A 16,791-nucleotide genomic window follows, 5' to 3' on the forward strand; every position below is an offset into this window, starting at 1 on the left:
GCTTTTCTCCCCGGGCCTCCGCTGAAAATGGACCTACATCCAGTCGGACACTCCCGGTCAACAAATAAATTAATAAATTTCCCTTGCTAGCGCTGTTGTAGTTACCCAGCTATTTGGTAACTCTTCACTGCTACCCACTGCCTGTCTTAACTCTTCCCTGAACTCCACCTCACAATTACCCTTTTTCAATTTCCACCATTTGATCCTTGGTGCTGCCCTCACACTCCTCCTCCTCTTCTTGATTACCAGTGTCATCCTACAAATCACCATCCTACGCTTCCTAACTACACTTTCCCCTGCCACCATTTTACAGTCTCCAATCTCCTTCAGACCGTCCCTTCTACACAAGATATAATCCACCTGTGTGCATCTCCCTCCACTCTTGTATGTTACCCTATGCTCCTCCCTCTTGTTAAAATACATATTAATCACAGTCATGTCCATCCTTTTCGCAAAATCCACTACCATCTGACCTTCTGCATTCCTTTGCTTAACACCTTACCTACCCCATCACTTCCTCATCCCCTCTGTTCCCTTCACCAACATGCCCATTGAAATCTGCTCCAATCACCACTCTCTCACCCTTAGGTACAGTCATCACCACTTCATCCAACTCACTCCAACATTTTTCTTTCTCATCCATCGCACACCCAACTTGTGGAGCATATGCACTAACAACATTCATCATTACACCATCAATTTCCAACTTCATAAACATCACTCTATCCGACATTCTTTTCACCTCCAAAACACTCTTAGCATACTGTTCCTTCAGGATAACCCCACGCCATTTCTCCTCCCATCTACACCATGATGAAACAATTTGAACCCCCAATACCCCAAAAACTTATTAACTTAATAATAACACACAAAACTATGTACATCTTCAAAATGTGAAGTGTTATTCTCCTAATAGGAACAAATGTCTAAAGTGACAGCCACATACATACACACAGACTTGAAACAAACTAAAAGAAAGATTATCCATGCCAAGACGCATGGCAGGTGCAGTGATACTATTAATTGCTGTCTGGTTTTGCCTTATCTTTATAGCTCTCTCAGCAAGGAAAAGACTTGAATACTTTCAGTAAACATTTTCTCCAAGCCACTTCTCTATCAGATTGTCCGCTAGATTTGAGAACCAGATACAAAACAGTTTACTAGAAAAAAGCCTTATAATATTCAATATTCATTTTCATTTACTTGTTTTCTCTTAAAACTTGATGCTATATCAAGCTAATGGCCTTAACCCCATCATTCCCCTACGCAAGAATGAGAAAAAGCACACTAATTTTTCTTCTGACATGCACTTTTAACCAGCTCTTTTTTTTTTTTTTACATTGTACTATATACATTTCTTAAATCTGAACACGGAGAAAGAGAGAAGGGAGAAAGAAAAAACTGGAGCACCTATTTAAATTAGTATCTCCATTACACTTAATAAAAATAACTGAAAAAAACTTTATAACATGCAAAGAAAACCATGCACCATTTAACTAGCACTACTAAGAAAAAAATATTTTACTTACAGTTAAACTTTCTTCCTCCTCCTGAGCATTTTTCCAAACATTAATGACATGAAGTAGGGCACATGCTTTAGAGTCCCCTCCAAGTTTAACAAAGTCCAAAAAAGTAAAATATTTCCAGATTTTCTTTTTCTATTCCTGGTCATCTCCATCTCCCAAATCCTGCCTTTGCTTCATTTCCACTGCACTCTCGATTCTTCTCATCAACTCCTGTGCTTTTTTTCCCCTCTCTTAAGCATTTTCCATTGAAACACTGGGAAAGGTTTCACTGGCACAGTCTCTTTGTGATCTTAATTACAAGAGGAACAAGAAACAAAATCTCCTTCTGTTTCATAGCTCACTTTTTGTTCGACAGACTTTTGTATTTCTTCCTTAGCATATACTTCATCAAAAATGATTTTTTTTCCTCCAGGGAAAATATTTTGAAGATAGCTGGGTACAGCAACTTGAATCTCACACTTGCTTCTCTGCATTCCCTGAATGATGGAATAAACATATTCCTCTTCTGCCTGATGTACAATGAGTAGGCATTCTCCACAAGCACTCTGTCTCCCACTTTTAGCACTTAGTCCTTCTGCCACAATTTTGTCAGAATCAACTTCTTCTGGTAAGATTGCATCTTTACTATTAAAGGTCTAGGTTGTTTTCTCATAGCCAGGTTTGGAGCATACACATGATGTGCCCTTTCAATTAACAATTCCTGCTGTGGAATATGAGGCCAGTTGCTTATTTGTGCTTTCATGAAACTGATGCAGTCTGTTCCAGACAGCTTCTCAGGTATCGCAGAAAATCTCAGGTTTTCCCTATGTGCTCTGTTCTCTAATTCCACTATTTTTTAAACATCTCTTTTTGTGCAATCTGATATTCAGCCAGCCTTTTCATCATTTTGACCTCAGTGTTTTGCAGTTTTGTCATCTTATCAGAGTATCTGATTAATGCTTCTTCCATTTTTACAGCCTTTTAATTTCTGAGTTGATACACTCCATAGGTGTTTCATTTATTTTAGTCAGGTCTATGTGCAGTTGCTTTACACTTTCCTCAAGGTTAATGGAAGTCATGTCTGGAGCTTGCATGACTTTTTGATGAACAGCTACTTTACTTTTTTCCAGTTAGGGTTTTTTAGTCTACTTTTGTAGCTGATTTTCTTTCATGTCCTCTGCATCTCTTTTTTCCTGGCATCCAGGCAGTGCACTTACTAGCCAGTTACTGAAATGTACTCAGAAATCCAGGGCTACTGGCTTTCTCTGTTAAGTTTCTGTTTTTACACTGGGAGAGCTAGAATTAAGGTGTTACTCAATGTGCAGCCATCTTGGAAGTCCACATCACATCCTCACTATTGATATCAGATCACAAAGTTGTCTTCTTTGAAGTAAAACTCAACCAGAAAATACACCTAAACCAATAACAGGAACTATTACAAGGCAAACTACACCCCAGTATGTGGCAGTTTGTCAAAATTCAAGGCTCCCCCTAACCCTGAGAACACGGATATATATATATATATATATATATATATATATATATATATATATATATATATATATATATATATACACACACACACACACATATACAGAATTATATATACACACACACACACATATACAGAATTATTCAGAATCCCTATACAAACATGCAAATGGCTGCATACAGGCTGCCATGTGTACCAGAAGTATACATAAAGCAAAAACTAACAACTAACCCCACTGGTGGAATTCTCACATAAACAGGGTATATAATAAAAGAAAAAAAAATCATGGCCAAACTCAAGAACAGCAACTCCCTTAAAAAACAAATGCGCTGTTATACAAGTAAACAAGAAGGTAAGAGGTTTAATTAAGTCCAACAACGCCAAGTAACAGATCAGGTCAGCCTCACAGGCTAGGGATAATCACAAGGCATTCTTCAGCTATGTCAAGAACCTTAAAGGTAACACTTGGCAATGTGCTCAACTGCTGGTGAATAGTGCCACCTTCACTGCTTAGGGTGACAGAGCAAATCTACTGGCTGATAAATTCAGCTCAAACTTCATCTCACTCCCCCCAGCTACTTCAGGGGAAATCCTCTCCATCATACTTCTGCCAACTATTAGCAGGGACCAGGTGCTGGCAAGCACTCACTAACGCCAAGAAAACACCTGTATGTGTCTCAACAGCCACAGTTGCATCTTGAATAGTTTAAAACACAACCTATTAGGACCAGTTGAGGCTCTCCAACTACACCCTCAAAACAGGCTATGTTGCAAGTGAATGGAGGACCACAACATTCATTACCTTCCCCAATGACAGGCAAGCAACTGATCAATGGAACTACAGACCCATCAGTCTAACAAATATAATATGCAATGCCACGGAACAAATTATCAAGGAAATGATAAACAAAGACCTTGGCAACCCATAGACACTTGACACATCCCAGTTTTGCTTTGCTAAGGGGCAGTCTTGCCTACTTAACATGGTAGACTTCTTTGAGAGGGTCACCAAGGCAATGTAAGAGGGTAAAACAGTGCATACTGCATATCTTGACCTGGCCAAGGCATGTGATACAGTACCCCACTCATGCATTGTTGACAAGCTCTCTCAGCTAGGCATAAGTCCCTATATAACTCAATGGATTGCTAGCTGGATCACAGACAGGACAAGAAGAAGTCAGGATCAGTGAGACCACCCAAACCAACAGACCAGTCACCAGCGGTGTACCCCAGAGCTCTATGCTGGGCCTGCTCCTGTTTGGCATCTAATTCTCGGAAGTCAAGGCCTCTGGCTCACTTGTAATTAAGGAGCTATTCTAGGATCATCCCAAAATCACCAACTTCTTGCAAGAAGGTTTAACACAGACAAATGACTGGTGCCAAACCATGGCCTAAAACTCCTTGCCAAAAAATGTATTATAATGCTTGTTGGGAAACTGTCAACCTAAGTTAATTACTTCACTGATAAAACCCAAAGAGTCGACCCAGTAGTAAGGGATTTGATACACAAGGCTTTGACCACAAATGCACAAATGAACCATCATCCACAATGATTTGGTAAAATCTACAGCCTGACTGAATAATCAAGATAAAGAATCTGCTTTAGATTTCATAATAAACACTTTAGCATAGGCAGCAGAATGCATTAGAGTCCAGTTCGCATTACAGCAGGAACAAACTAGTGAGAAATTAAAGAGAAGCACGTATGGGGTCTTCAACACAAGCCAAGTTAAGATACTGATGATGAGCCCCTCTTATGAAGATGAGCTGCTCTGCAAAAGGATGCACCTGGTACTCCATCTACAGATAGGAAGAATGAATTCAAGAGGTTGTTAGATGATAGTTAGGACAGGTAAGTGAAAATACTTAAATTCTGCTCAACTTGTGTGATATATGCCATGACCAATAACTGATGAAAAACTGCTTCTAGCAGCAGTAAATATGCTGGCATAATCACCCCACCCCCACTCCAACACACACATACATAGTGGAATTCTGTCTCAGCCCAGAATCACTCTGTCACACATTTACAAATATTATTGTGATTGCTCTTACTGTGTTATCTTTTCTGTTGCTACATTCAAGGCATCCAGGTGCATCTGAGCTAATCGTAGTCCTGGGAATGTCAGAAAAGCGCCTAATAGTGCACACAACACAGCAAGGACGAGTTTGAAAGTCAGTTTCGAAACTGGACCCCTGAAAGAAATGATAAACATATAACTGTCAAAGCTGTTAAATATACTGCTGCTAGCTAAATATCTTCTCAGACAAAGAAACAGGTCAGTTCTACTGTAAATGTGATGAAGACAACCTGATCCAATGTGATACCCATAAATATTATTAACTAACATGGCACTAATATGGACACTGTGATGGCATGGTATAAACTACATGCTGAAAGCTTATAAATTATTCTGGGATTTTGGGACATTGCTGTGCTGCACCAGAAATCAATAGAACAGAAAAATACTAGACTTTTTAAACACTTACATTATAAAGTATCTCTAAAAGAAAATAAAGAATAGTTTATAGTTTATAGTTTAAAAAAGTGAAAACTGTCAGAATATTAATTACTAATAGAGAAAACAGGAAATAGCAGTACTTGAATTACATAAAGAAGAGAAATGGAACAGTTAGTTCATTGTCTTGTTGATTAAAATCTGTAATAAAATATTTATTTAATATCATCAAAAGTATCGTTTCTGCTAAGTGCATGAATCTGAATTACAAACAACTGGCCAATACCTCTCAACTGTCCAAATTTTCACAGAATGTCGATTTTTGCTACATATTTTTGGTTTGTTCCTCATAAAATTTGTGATTTTCTGGATTTTTGTGGCAAATCAGTGACGACTGAATTCACTAAATAATGTCAGGCATTTGAGTTTCAGACCTCCTATCCTTTTGAAAATGCATGGCAACACAAGACATTTTATTCTAGCAACTTTCTAAGTTTATAACAGCAATATTTAAAAAATTGTCCCTAATTTTTGGGGCTCTGTCCCCCATTATCTTTGTCTTTGCCCAGATTTTTTGTACTAAAAGGTTAACAGCTATGAACTAGCAATCTATGAGTGAATTCACCACACTGGAAGAATCTCCAGTTTTCATTAAGGAGCAGCAAGCTGAAACCAGAATATGAAACACTGAGGGTGCATTAAGATTATTTCTACACATTTTTCAAGTTCTTCAACTGATCTTTCATGTAATGCGGTATGAAGAAAAGACTTAATGGACAATGTTTTAATTGACGGAACTGCAATGATAATTAACAATAAAAATAACATTCTTTACACTATAGAACACTATATATAAAAATGAAAAGTTATGTTCTTAACATTACTAGGTATCTTATCTATGTTGTCCACTTTCAATCTTCCTCAGCATATGGGTTCTGATCCGATCCTCGTTCATCTTTATGCAGAGGGGGTCTTCCCAAATTCTTACAGAAAGCTACCAGGCTGAAGAGCTCAGGGATCCTCATTGCTCCTTTATGGCCTTGGCAGGTATAGTTTCCCTTCCTACAGTCTCCTTCATGGGTACTGGAGCCCACTCTGGATCTCCTGTTACACTCATCAGGAATCCAGCATCCCAACATTCAAGCCCTAAAACTAACCGCATGGTTTCTCCACTTTCTGTAACAATTACAGAAGCTCAGGTTTTCTTCTCCCAAACGCATTATTTTGGCTTCTCAAAAAGAATCATCCCAAAAGGTTTACAGAAGCAAATGGAAAAGATTCTCTCTTTGGGCTCTGAAAAAAGATATCAACCCTGTTTCAGCCCCAGTTGCATGATTTTACAATTATTGACAATGTTGTTTGAGGAAGGAGCTAGTTTTTCTACTATTAAACTTCAACTAACCGCTATCACCAATTTTCATACTGGCAACACACATGTTTCATTAACTTCTTCCAAATTATGCAAAGCCTTCATGAAAGGAATTTTTTCTTTTAAGGCCTCCAATTAAAGATCCACCTTGGGACCCAACAATTATGCTGCAAGGACCAACCCAAAAGCCCTTTGAACCTTCAGCTAAATCCGATCTTGTTTTTATCATGTAAAACAGTTTTCTGCACATACAATTACATTTTTATCTTCACAGGACAAAATAATTCGGAAAATCAAATCAACCTTTTGTTTCATTTTCCTCAAAAAGACTGGGTTATCCAGCATCTAAAGTCACTCCAGCTAAATGGAAAACAGATTGTATCCCTTGGATTTATTCACAAAAAGGCATGACATTACCTAAACCTTCCAGGGCTCATTCAACCAGATCCACGGCCACTTCATCTGCTTTTTCATCCACATCATCTATCGATTACATTTGTGCTGCAGCTACGTGGTCCAATGCTCATACTTTTGCCTCATTACAAATTGGATATAATTTCTAGAAATAGAGCCTCCTTTGGTTCAGTGGTGCTCCGGAGTATCCTTCCATGAGGGCCACCAAAGAGCAACATAGCAGGAGACTCTGTCTCATATGCTGAGGAAGAATGACAACGACAGTATCTGTTTAAAAGTTATGTTCTTACCATAAGTAGCTGTGTTGTCCATGTTCATTCTTCTTCAACTTCCCTCCCATACATCCCCCATCCAAAGCTTCTGGATTGACCTACTGGTCTATATTGCAATCTACAGTTCCAGGTTTGAGCCCTGTCTTCCTTTATTTCCTGTCTCTACTGATACTATGGGGACTGGGCAGCAAACTCGATCGGAGGGCTTTGGTGATACAGCAGAGCATTATGGGTACAGGGAGGAGCTCAAGAGCTGAATCCTAAGTCTGAAATAAGCGTCTGAGTTGGATCCCACGATCGGATCCAACCCCATATGCTGAGGAACAATGAAAGGGGCAACATCAGACAGAACTATTTTACTTAACACTTCTGATTTAAGAAAAATGGCCTATGTTGTTTATTTGTAAATTAACTATAACAAAATTTCAAAATGATGCTCAAGTTAATGCAGTACATAAAAATCACACATCACACAAACACAACATAGCACAAAACATAATGAAAACAAGGTGAAATGCTGGTGTTATGTCTGCCTCTTCAGTAATTTGTTACATATGGGTACTGTGAAAAACAGACATGTCTTTCAGTTCTGATAGGTCAACCACTAGTCTTTCCTGGAAAGCATATTATTGCTGCCTTGAATATTGTTCACTATCTGTAGTACCAAATATGTGTTTCTCTCAGTCAGTGAGAAAGAAAATGGCAGTTGTCTAAGAACCTGCCATAACTCTAGAATGCTGATTATGTAAAATACTGCAATGATAGCACAATTCACTCAGTGAAGGCCAGTTGGGCTAGCCTGTCTTCCAGAGCTTAGCAGCCTTTCCACTCTAGGCTGGGCATGCAGGCTATCCTATGTGTTATCACTGTTTTTTCAGATAAGGAGTTTTATTTCAAAACTGGAATGTTACGGTGAGTTTCACCACAATGTATTACACTGTGCAAGCTGCAAGTGTGCTTTTCAGGGGTTTCTTCCTCTTCTCCACTGTGTTTTAACTGTGGAATTGGTACATATAATTTAAGAGGGTGTGGTGGGCTCTGTCCCACCACAAGGTGGTGAAGGGCACTTGACCCCCTGTAAAAAAAATGTTGCGCATGGTTAAAAAGAGTTTTTGATTCACTGATTTCAGGATTTATTTTTCAGATACTGGTGAGCTGAAGGAGTAAGCGTCTATGACTTGTATGTAGACAAGGCAGATATCCTCTGGACATCAGGATGTCAGTGGTAGTGGAAAGATTAGTTATTCAATTATTTATTCAATTTGAAAACAGGGGTACAGCATTTATTCAAGCATACATATTTCAGTATCAGCCTGGAAATGTCTGCACACATCATCTTTCTCTCTTGCCCTGGTGGTCCCTCAAAAGCCCAAGAGTAAACCTAAAAATACAACCCACAAGCTCTAGGACATAGGTCAACTCCAAAAAAAAGTTGCCTCTAACAATGAAGTAAGGTAGGGGAAAGAGTGATGGAGTACTGTCCTCAACCTATAGAAACAAACAAGAAAGGAAGGAAACAGATGAGAGGTAGGAGGGAAATGACACTACAACTATGAACATACTCTTACATCCACAATTATGTTTAGATTCAACATAATTGTCCTGTGTTCTTTGCATGTTTCACTGCTGTGGTAACAACAATTGGGAATATTCTCAAAACTTATGGACCAGTGGGTGGCTGGACGTGAGCAGAAGTGTTCTGCAGAAGGCCCACAGGATGGCTGTAGCAATCAACACCGTTGCACTAGCTGAGATGTCTAGGTTACAATGTTTGGAGAAGGTGTGGACAGATAACCATGTAGCTGTTTCTAGGACAGCTTGAGTGCCGGTCCCTCTCAGAAATGCAGTGGTGGCTGCAATGGTTGCAGTGGAGTGGCCTTTAACCTGCCCTGATATAATCTTGGTGTGGGAAGCTGTGACGTAAGCAAATACAGTGTGCTAGCTATTATGATATTGTCTGCTTGGAAACAGGCTTCCTTTTTACAAATGAAATAAACAGCTACTTAGGTTGTCTTATTTATTTCACTGTGTCCAAGTTAATATCTCAGTTGCCTGAGTATATCAAGGGAGTGTAAAATCCTCTTCACTCCTCATGGTTTGTGGAGATGTGAAAAAGGCAGATGGAGAGCCATGGTAATATATTTCTGTTACTACCTTAGACACAAAGGATAACCCTGTCATTATGGAAGATGAGGAAGGTCTCTACATATTAAGGATTGCAATTCTGAATTTTTTCTGGTAGAGGTTACTACCACAGGTAAACTGATTTTACATGTCAAACATTTTAGTCAAGTGGAAGAAAATGGCTCAGAGGGAAGTAAGATAAGATTTTCTACAACACTGCTGAGGTCCTCTGGTGGAGTTATCACTTTCCTGAGTAATTTCAAATGCAGACACCTCTCCCTTCTAAGAAACTGCTTCACTGGCAACAAGACAAGGGAGATCTCAGGACAGATCATCCAAAAACATGTGTCTAAAAGTTATAAGTGCTAAATCTTCCACAGTTGTCAGATATACAGTCTTCAATGTGAGTGTACAAATGACTCTTGGTTCTGGGTCAAGAGGTTCACAAGCTGGGGCAGCAAAATAGGTTATGCCCTTACTAGAGTTAATACTAGGAAGAACTGTCTGGACTAAAAGGGGGCACTTCCTGGGGATAACAGGTACTGAAGATAAAGCACTGAGAAATGGACTTGCCCAGCTTCAGGAGTAGGTATCTGTTGCTCTGGCTTCAACTGCTGCTGCACTGATGTAGGACATCTTCAGCTGTTGAGAACAGAAAAGGTCTATTTTGGCACACCAAACCTTTGAATAAAATCTAGGAAAAACTATGTGTTAAGCATCCATTTCTGTGGGTTTAACTTTTCCTGCTCTGCTGGCTGGCCGATGCATTTTTTTTTGAGAAGGGATCTACGATGCCCAAAGAATCATCCTGACTCATGGGGTATATCCCATGTTTGGACAGCTAAATTGCATAACAGGTAGGCATGGGTCCACCTCCACTTGCCGATGTACCACATCAGTGCTGAGTTTTTGTTATGATGTGTAACATTCCTGGTAGTTAAATTGGTTTGAAAGAATTACCACCATTATTTCTTTGATACCAAAGTATCATCTCACCAGGTTATATTCCCATGCCCCCTGGATTCTCAGCTCCTGTGAGTAAACCACGAAAGGCCATGTCCAAGAAATCTGAGGTGAATATCTGGGTGTTTGACGGGCATTCCTTAGTTGAGCTGCAACTACTAAATACACCCTTGTAGAATACTTCTCAACCTTACCGAATTCCTTATAGTTTTGAGGGAAAAACATTGGGGTACCACGAATTTCCGAGTGGCCCCCTTAATTCCTTAATTTCCCAGTCTTTTTTTTCTTTGTATTACCAGTTTTAAGTTTACCACTTTAAATTTATGGCTGATGTCATCACCAGCCTACAGGGGCATGCATGATGACATCAGCTACTGCCTGTTGGACAGGAGGGAGATGGAGAATATAAACAGCAATGACAGCAAATTGTGCAGATGTGCATAAGTTTTGCAGAGTCAGCCCAGATCATGTCCCAGCCTCCAAGTAAGAAAACTTATCAAACAGTGCAATTAATTCATTTTATCATAATTTATTTTACAAGTCTGTTCAGGCCAGTTTCAGTTTATCTGCTCGTTTATTTCTTTATCTGCTGGGCAAGTGTGCACTGCAAGTTTTAGCTGCTCGTTAATTTAAAGATATAGCTAAAGAAATAATCTGTTGACTAAGTGTGCAGTTTTATACGCTGGCACCTGGAAGTTACCTATCTGCTCATTTATTTCTGTCTGTGGCATTAACTGCTGTTGGGCTCATTTATTTCTTTAGCTGCTGTGTGAAGTGTGCAATTTTACCTTGAGCTGGAAGAAGGTTGTTGGGCTCATTTCTTTAGTATCTGCCATTGTTGTGCTAATTTATTTCTTTAGTATCTGCTGTTATGATCGGCTTGTTTATTTCTTTACCTGTGATGTGTACAGTTTTATCTTGAGCTGGAAGACGGTATCTACTGGTTTAAAGTCTCCAGCTTGTGCCACTTCAGAAGATATTTTGCCCAGAAGTGTGCAAGTTTATCTGTGTGCTGGATCATTTAATTGCTATTTCAGTTTTGTATCTGCTCGTTTCATATCAGTTGGCCTTAGGGGTGTGTGTATCTGCTCGTATCATATCAGCTGGCCTTAGGGGTGAGTGTGTGTGTGTGTGTGTGTGTGTGTGTGTGTGTGTGTGTGTGTGTGTGTGTATCTGCTTGTTTCACATCAGCTGGCCTTAGGGGTGTGTGTATCTGCTCGTTTTATATCAGCTGACCTGTGTGTGTGTGTGTGTGTGTGTGTGTGTGTGTGTGTGTGTGTGTGTGTGTGTGTGTGTGTGTGTGTGTGTAAAATGCCCCATTTAAACATACTAGTGGGTTAGAATAAGTCAGGCTCAAACCCTGTACCTTAGGCACAGGTAGCAAGAGCCTACATTCCCTACCCACACCAGCTCTTTGGCCTTGAACTGTCCCTCTTAAAATATGTGGTTTTCTAGCAAATTACTGAGAGGCTGAGAACTGAATTCACTAAATAATGATAGATCGAAACTTAAATGGCTGTCAGGAAATGCATGGCATTGGTAACACAACATTTTATTCTAGCAGGTAGCAACTTTTCTAACATTGTACAAGCAATGTTTAAAATGTGTCCCTGGTTTTGGGCCTTTGTCACTCCCCCCAAAAAAATTTTGGCTTTTTCCACATTTCTTAAGTTGTGCTGCATAGTTCCTCAGGGGGAGAGACGTTTAGTGCTGCTTATGTGAAGTCTCTTTGTGTTAGTAGCACAACAGGTAGAATGCTTGCTTTTGATGCAGAAGGCTGTGGATTCTACTCCCACAGTATGTAGATGGATTGCTGATAAAGTATTGTGCTGTACTTTTAAAGGGGGTGGATGCTGCAGTCCTGAGAATGTTCTCTTTGGCAGAGATACCTAGTAACTATGAACCTGTTATCAGTTTGCCATCCATTCCCTACTGCAATATTAGTAGCTTAATGTAACAGGCAATTTATCCCTCAAGGGCAACAGGCACTTTACTTGCAGATGAAACAATGAAATATAAAGTTTTTTTTGCTACCAGAAATCTCTTCATTAGTTAGATTTCTTTAATGTGGATTATTTAGATGACTGACTTCTGCAGAAACTGTGCATATTTACCGATACTGGTGGATTGTATAAGTTTGTGTAGACTTTTATGATGGAAATATTCTGAATTGAGCAGTTTTGTCATTATTGGTTCATGCATTTTGTTTCATTGCTTACTGGAAAAATATTAAAAACAAATTTAAAACTCGCTCTAACAAGTGTGCTGTATTATACAAGGAATATAATTTAATACAATGGGGAAGGTGTATCAAAGACAACAAACATATATGTTTTGTGTGCAAGGAGCCTATGACTTGAAAACAACCCAAAGGTAATCTTTATCTGCCACTAGCCAGATCCATTTTCTTTGTATGTGGATTTCAATGCTGTTTCAATGAATGTGAGTTTCAAGGGCAGAGAAGCTTTAATGCCAAATCTGTTTTCACTGTGAGACTGTATTGCTTTGTTTAGCAGATGTCTATCAGTATTTCTGCTATAAAATGAAAGTTTTAAATGAAATCCAAATAATCACTGTAGAAGTAAAGCAGTATGCAAATTACAGTGTTTATGGTAAATGGGACCAGCCAAGTAATGGGAGATTGAAAGGCTGCAGGGGGGAGGGCTTGCTATGGGGGGCCCCAATCGACCATGATTTTGTGAGGTGGGAAGGGTGGCAAACTCAAACAGCCCTGGATGGCACAAACTCTAGCTACGCCACTGATCAGCAGGCCATGGAGAATGAGTTTTGGAGGTCCTAGCAAACTACAATATTCTTTTGCTAAGATTAGAATATTGCCCACCATTAAATGCCCTACTTTTACCACAAAATCCACATACTGCAAGTCATCAAAAACAAAATCCCAAGGTTCATCATCTTCTCCCTTCCCAGTGAACATTATTGCTTTACTACACATTTAAAAAAATGGTTATTTACTACAGGGTCTGGGCCGTGGGGCCATATTTTGGTTGTCTGTTCAGTTTGTGTTTGAAAGTTGGTATCCCACAATCCCACTGGAGTGGGTGAGGTTACATAATTATGTATGTAAATTTTATGTTAATCAGTGTACAGATTTGTACCTATTTTTCATGGGGCTTTGTCCAGATTTTTGATGTTTCCAGGTTGAGAGGTATGCCTTGTGAGCTCTCTCCTACCAAAGGGAAGCAAGAAAATAGGGCACTGTAGAGTCTCTCTGTGTTAGTTCCATCTGTTTCTCAGATACCACTGTAGCTTTATCATATATAAAGCACTGTAAGGGGTACCCATCAGGATTAAAAATGCCATGCAACTTGCAACTCTCAGGGAACATCACTGCAGACATATTTATCACTGACTGGAAAGAATCTGCTAGGAGGAGTACCCTGTTTGCAGGAAAAATGTTCTCTGGTACTCTATATTCAGCAATGCCTTCATGAAAATCACTCAACTTGAAAGTATCAGGTGGGAGTTTCATGGGTTTAATATCTAGATTCTGAAAAGCAAGCCAGAGTGAATCAGAGGGGTTTCTGGTCATCTTCTGGGATTGTTACATAGATTGCACATTAGTCTAGATAGTGACAGATGTCAATGCTCTAGGCTGTGCAAAAGACAACTACTGGGCCCAGACACTTTCTGAACACCCTGGGTGCAGCAAATAAACAAAGTAGCAAGAAGATGAATTGGTAATAAGAATCTCTGCTTTGAACCTAATAAACCTTCTCTGTCCACTGGCTGTAGGGTTATGTAGGGAGGCATCCTTCAGATCTACATTGACTAAGCATGATTGTGGAAAGATTAGTAAAAAATGTTAACACTTTGAATTTTGGCATTTTTGGGAACTTGTTTAGCCTTAGCAGGTCTAGAATTGGTATCCAGGGTCTGTCTTTCCTTGTAACTAAAAAAAACCTGGAGTAGAAGCCTGCAGCTTCTTTCTCCACTGGTATTCTCTCCATGGCCCACTGAATGAGTAGTTCTTACAGTGGAGGCTGAACCAAATATCCTTGATCTGTGGGTACTGGAGGGATGCCAGAGAAATGTGAATTGCAGTTTGTCTCCCTGATTCAAAATATTCAGTACCACTTGTCCTCTGTGATGGACTTTCACCATTTGACAAACAGACTGGCTTCCTGTTTTAGTGGGCAACATGTGATAGCTTGAAATTTTTTTGGGGGGGTGGTGGTGTTTGAAGAAGCCTGGGAGAGTCATTAACTGTTTTTTCTCTGCTCTTAACCCCGAGGGTCTAATAGGCTTTCCCTTATGGGCACCTTGTCATTTTATAGCAATCTTTCTTTTCTTTTTGGTTGTTTGCCTTTTCCTGCCATTGGTAGAAAGGACAGATTTCTACTACAATAAGGCAGAAGACAGAAAAAAAGCCCTGCTTGACAGAATGAATAATCCTTCCCTTTTCCTCTAGTTTTTGGACACCTTTATGGCAGAGGGTGAAAGAGAATGTGTCCCCAACCAAGCAAGTTTCCTCAACTCTGATCCTGCAGCTGTTGCCCTAGAAGATGCATCCACAGCATCATAACCACACATTAGAGAGGCTTGGCCACCTTGGAACATAGTCTGCATAGTTCAAGCACTTTATCTTTCATGTTCTTTTCTTGTATCCCTAAGCCTTATGTTTGAGCTTGGGGCAGTCTCCAGGGACATCAGCATCTGTGTCTGGCTATTTAAGGCCCTGAAGGTAGAGGTGTACGTCTTTTTCTTCATTCTGTCAAGAATCTTATTTTTCCTGTCATGGGGAGCTGTATTTGTTGTTGGAACCATAGTAATTCCCTTGCTGGCATCCATGGACACCGCAGATGTATCTGTAATATCATTCTAATATATGTATTTGAAGAAATTGTCCATGTTTAAAAAATAGTCGGGCTTCGGTGGAGTAGGGGTTTAGGAAACTGGCTCCAAAGATGCATTAATAAACGCATCAACAAAAGCTTCAGTTACTAGGAGAACGGCTATGGGCTTAGGCATCAGACCTTGGAGCTCTCTGTACCAAACATGAACAAGGGTTAATTCTTTGGCCTCTCATTTGAAGTTGCTCTTTATCCTGCAGCGGGTACTGCCAAATGAGATACCTACTGGTGGGGATTCAGAGAACAACACCTTAACTCTCTGACTCAAACATAGAGAGAGAACATCTGATCCACATATGACAGTTTGCTCTCCTCCCTCTCAGTCCAAACAGTATGAAGCCACAAAAAGGGAGAGATCCCTTCTTTTGGTGGAGAGGGGGCCTTGAGATGATTCCTTTTCAGTAGTTGTCTGGATGTTGTTTAGGAAAACCAAAATCTTGAAACAACTTTACTAAATACAGGGACAGGGACTGATATGGAGTTTAGAACGAGGGCTTATCCAGTAGCTCCTAAGGGAAGATGGCAAAGATCTCCTCAATGGTTAAATTACTTGGCTCTGGGCTTAGGAACTGACCCCATCTTGGAGGTCTCAGTACACACGTACATATCCAACAACATTCTCATGACCAGGGACCAAGCAGACAAAGCCCTGTCCCTCCTCATTTACAATAAGAGTGTCAGAACCAGATGTCAATGAAGAGGTGCCTGAACCAATTAACACTTGAAATGATTCAGCTCAGGGGGATGTGCCATCAACCAACTGCATTACTGTCACAGAAGTGCCTATATGTCAGAGATTTCAACCTGTATCTTTAAAATCTTGTGATGAGCCTAGACTTGAAATTTGTAGCTTACACCTTCATGTTCTAATTCACTTTAAGACTGACTAGATCCCCAAACAAATTACACAGCTCTAACAATGTACAATATAGCTGTAACTGGTTTAGGCAACCATAGAACACAGTTAAATGCAAAATATGCATCTATCACAGATTTATCCCCCAGTAGCTGGAACTCCCATTCTAGGCACTGCTGCTCTAAGATGTAGAGACCAAGAGATGTGTGTATATAGCTACTCAGTCTAAACCAAGGATTTTTCCAAGAATCTTAGTTTCTATATGTGAAAGACAGATGGATTTATAACTACTAGGACAAGTACAATCATTTACTTCCTTAGGGAAAGTAGCAATAATGGTGACCTTTGACATTCACGGTAGAGTTCACTGAGCCCTGCTCTTCTCTTCAAACACTTAAACATGATCACTCAAAGTTCTTTTCTGAAGTGGGTATGACATCTGGCCTGTGGGTCTTACCCAAGT

The 16,791-nt window shown here is 39.8% G+C and overlaps 1 protein-coding gene across 2 annotated transcripts in view; it reads right to left on the reverse strand.

The window, feature by feature from the left end:
* TMEM161B (transmembrane protein 161B) overlaps positions 1 to 16,791 on the reverse strand; it is an 885,867-nt gene that overhangs the window by 344,143 nt on the left and 524,933 nt on the right. The window contains exon 8 of one of the 2 annotated variants that reach the window (XM_044064156.1): positions 5,053 to 5,193. The exons of the other annotated variant lie outside the window; for it this stretch is intronic. Coding sequence (XP_043920091.1) covers positions 5,053 to 5,193 — 141 coding nt within the window. The remainder of the gene's footprint in view (positions 1 to 5,052; positions 5,194 to 16,791) is intronic. 2 annotated transcript variants of the gene reach the window in all.

Source organism: Protopterus annectens, chromosome 2.part2 (genome assembly GCF_019279795.1).
Source record: "Protopterus annectens isolate FY-2018-M chromosome 2.part2, PAN1.0, whole genome shotgun sequence".
Classification (NCBI taxonomy): Eukaryota; Metazoa; Chordata; order Ceratodontiformes; family Protopteridae; genus Protopterus; species Protopterus annectens.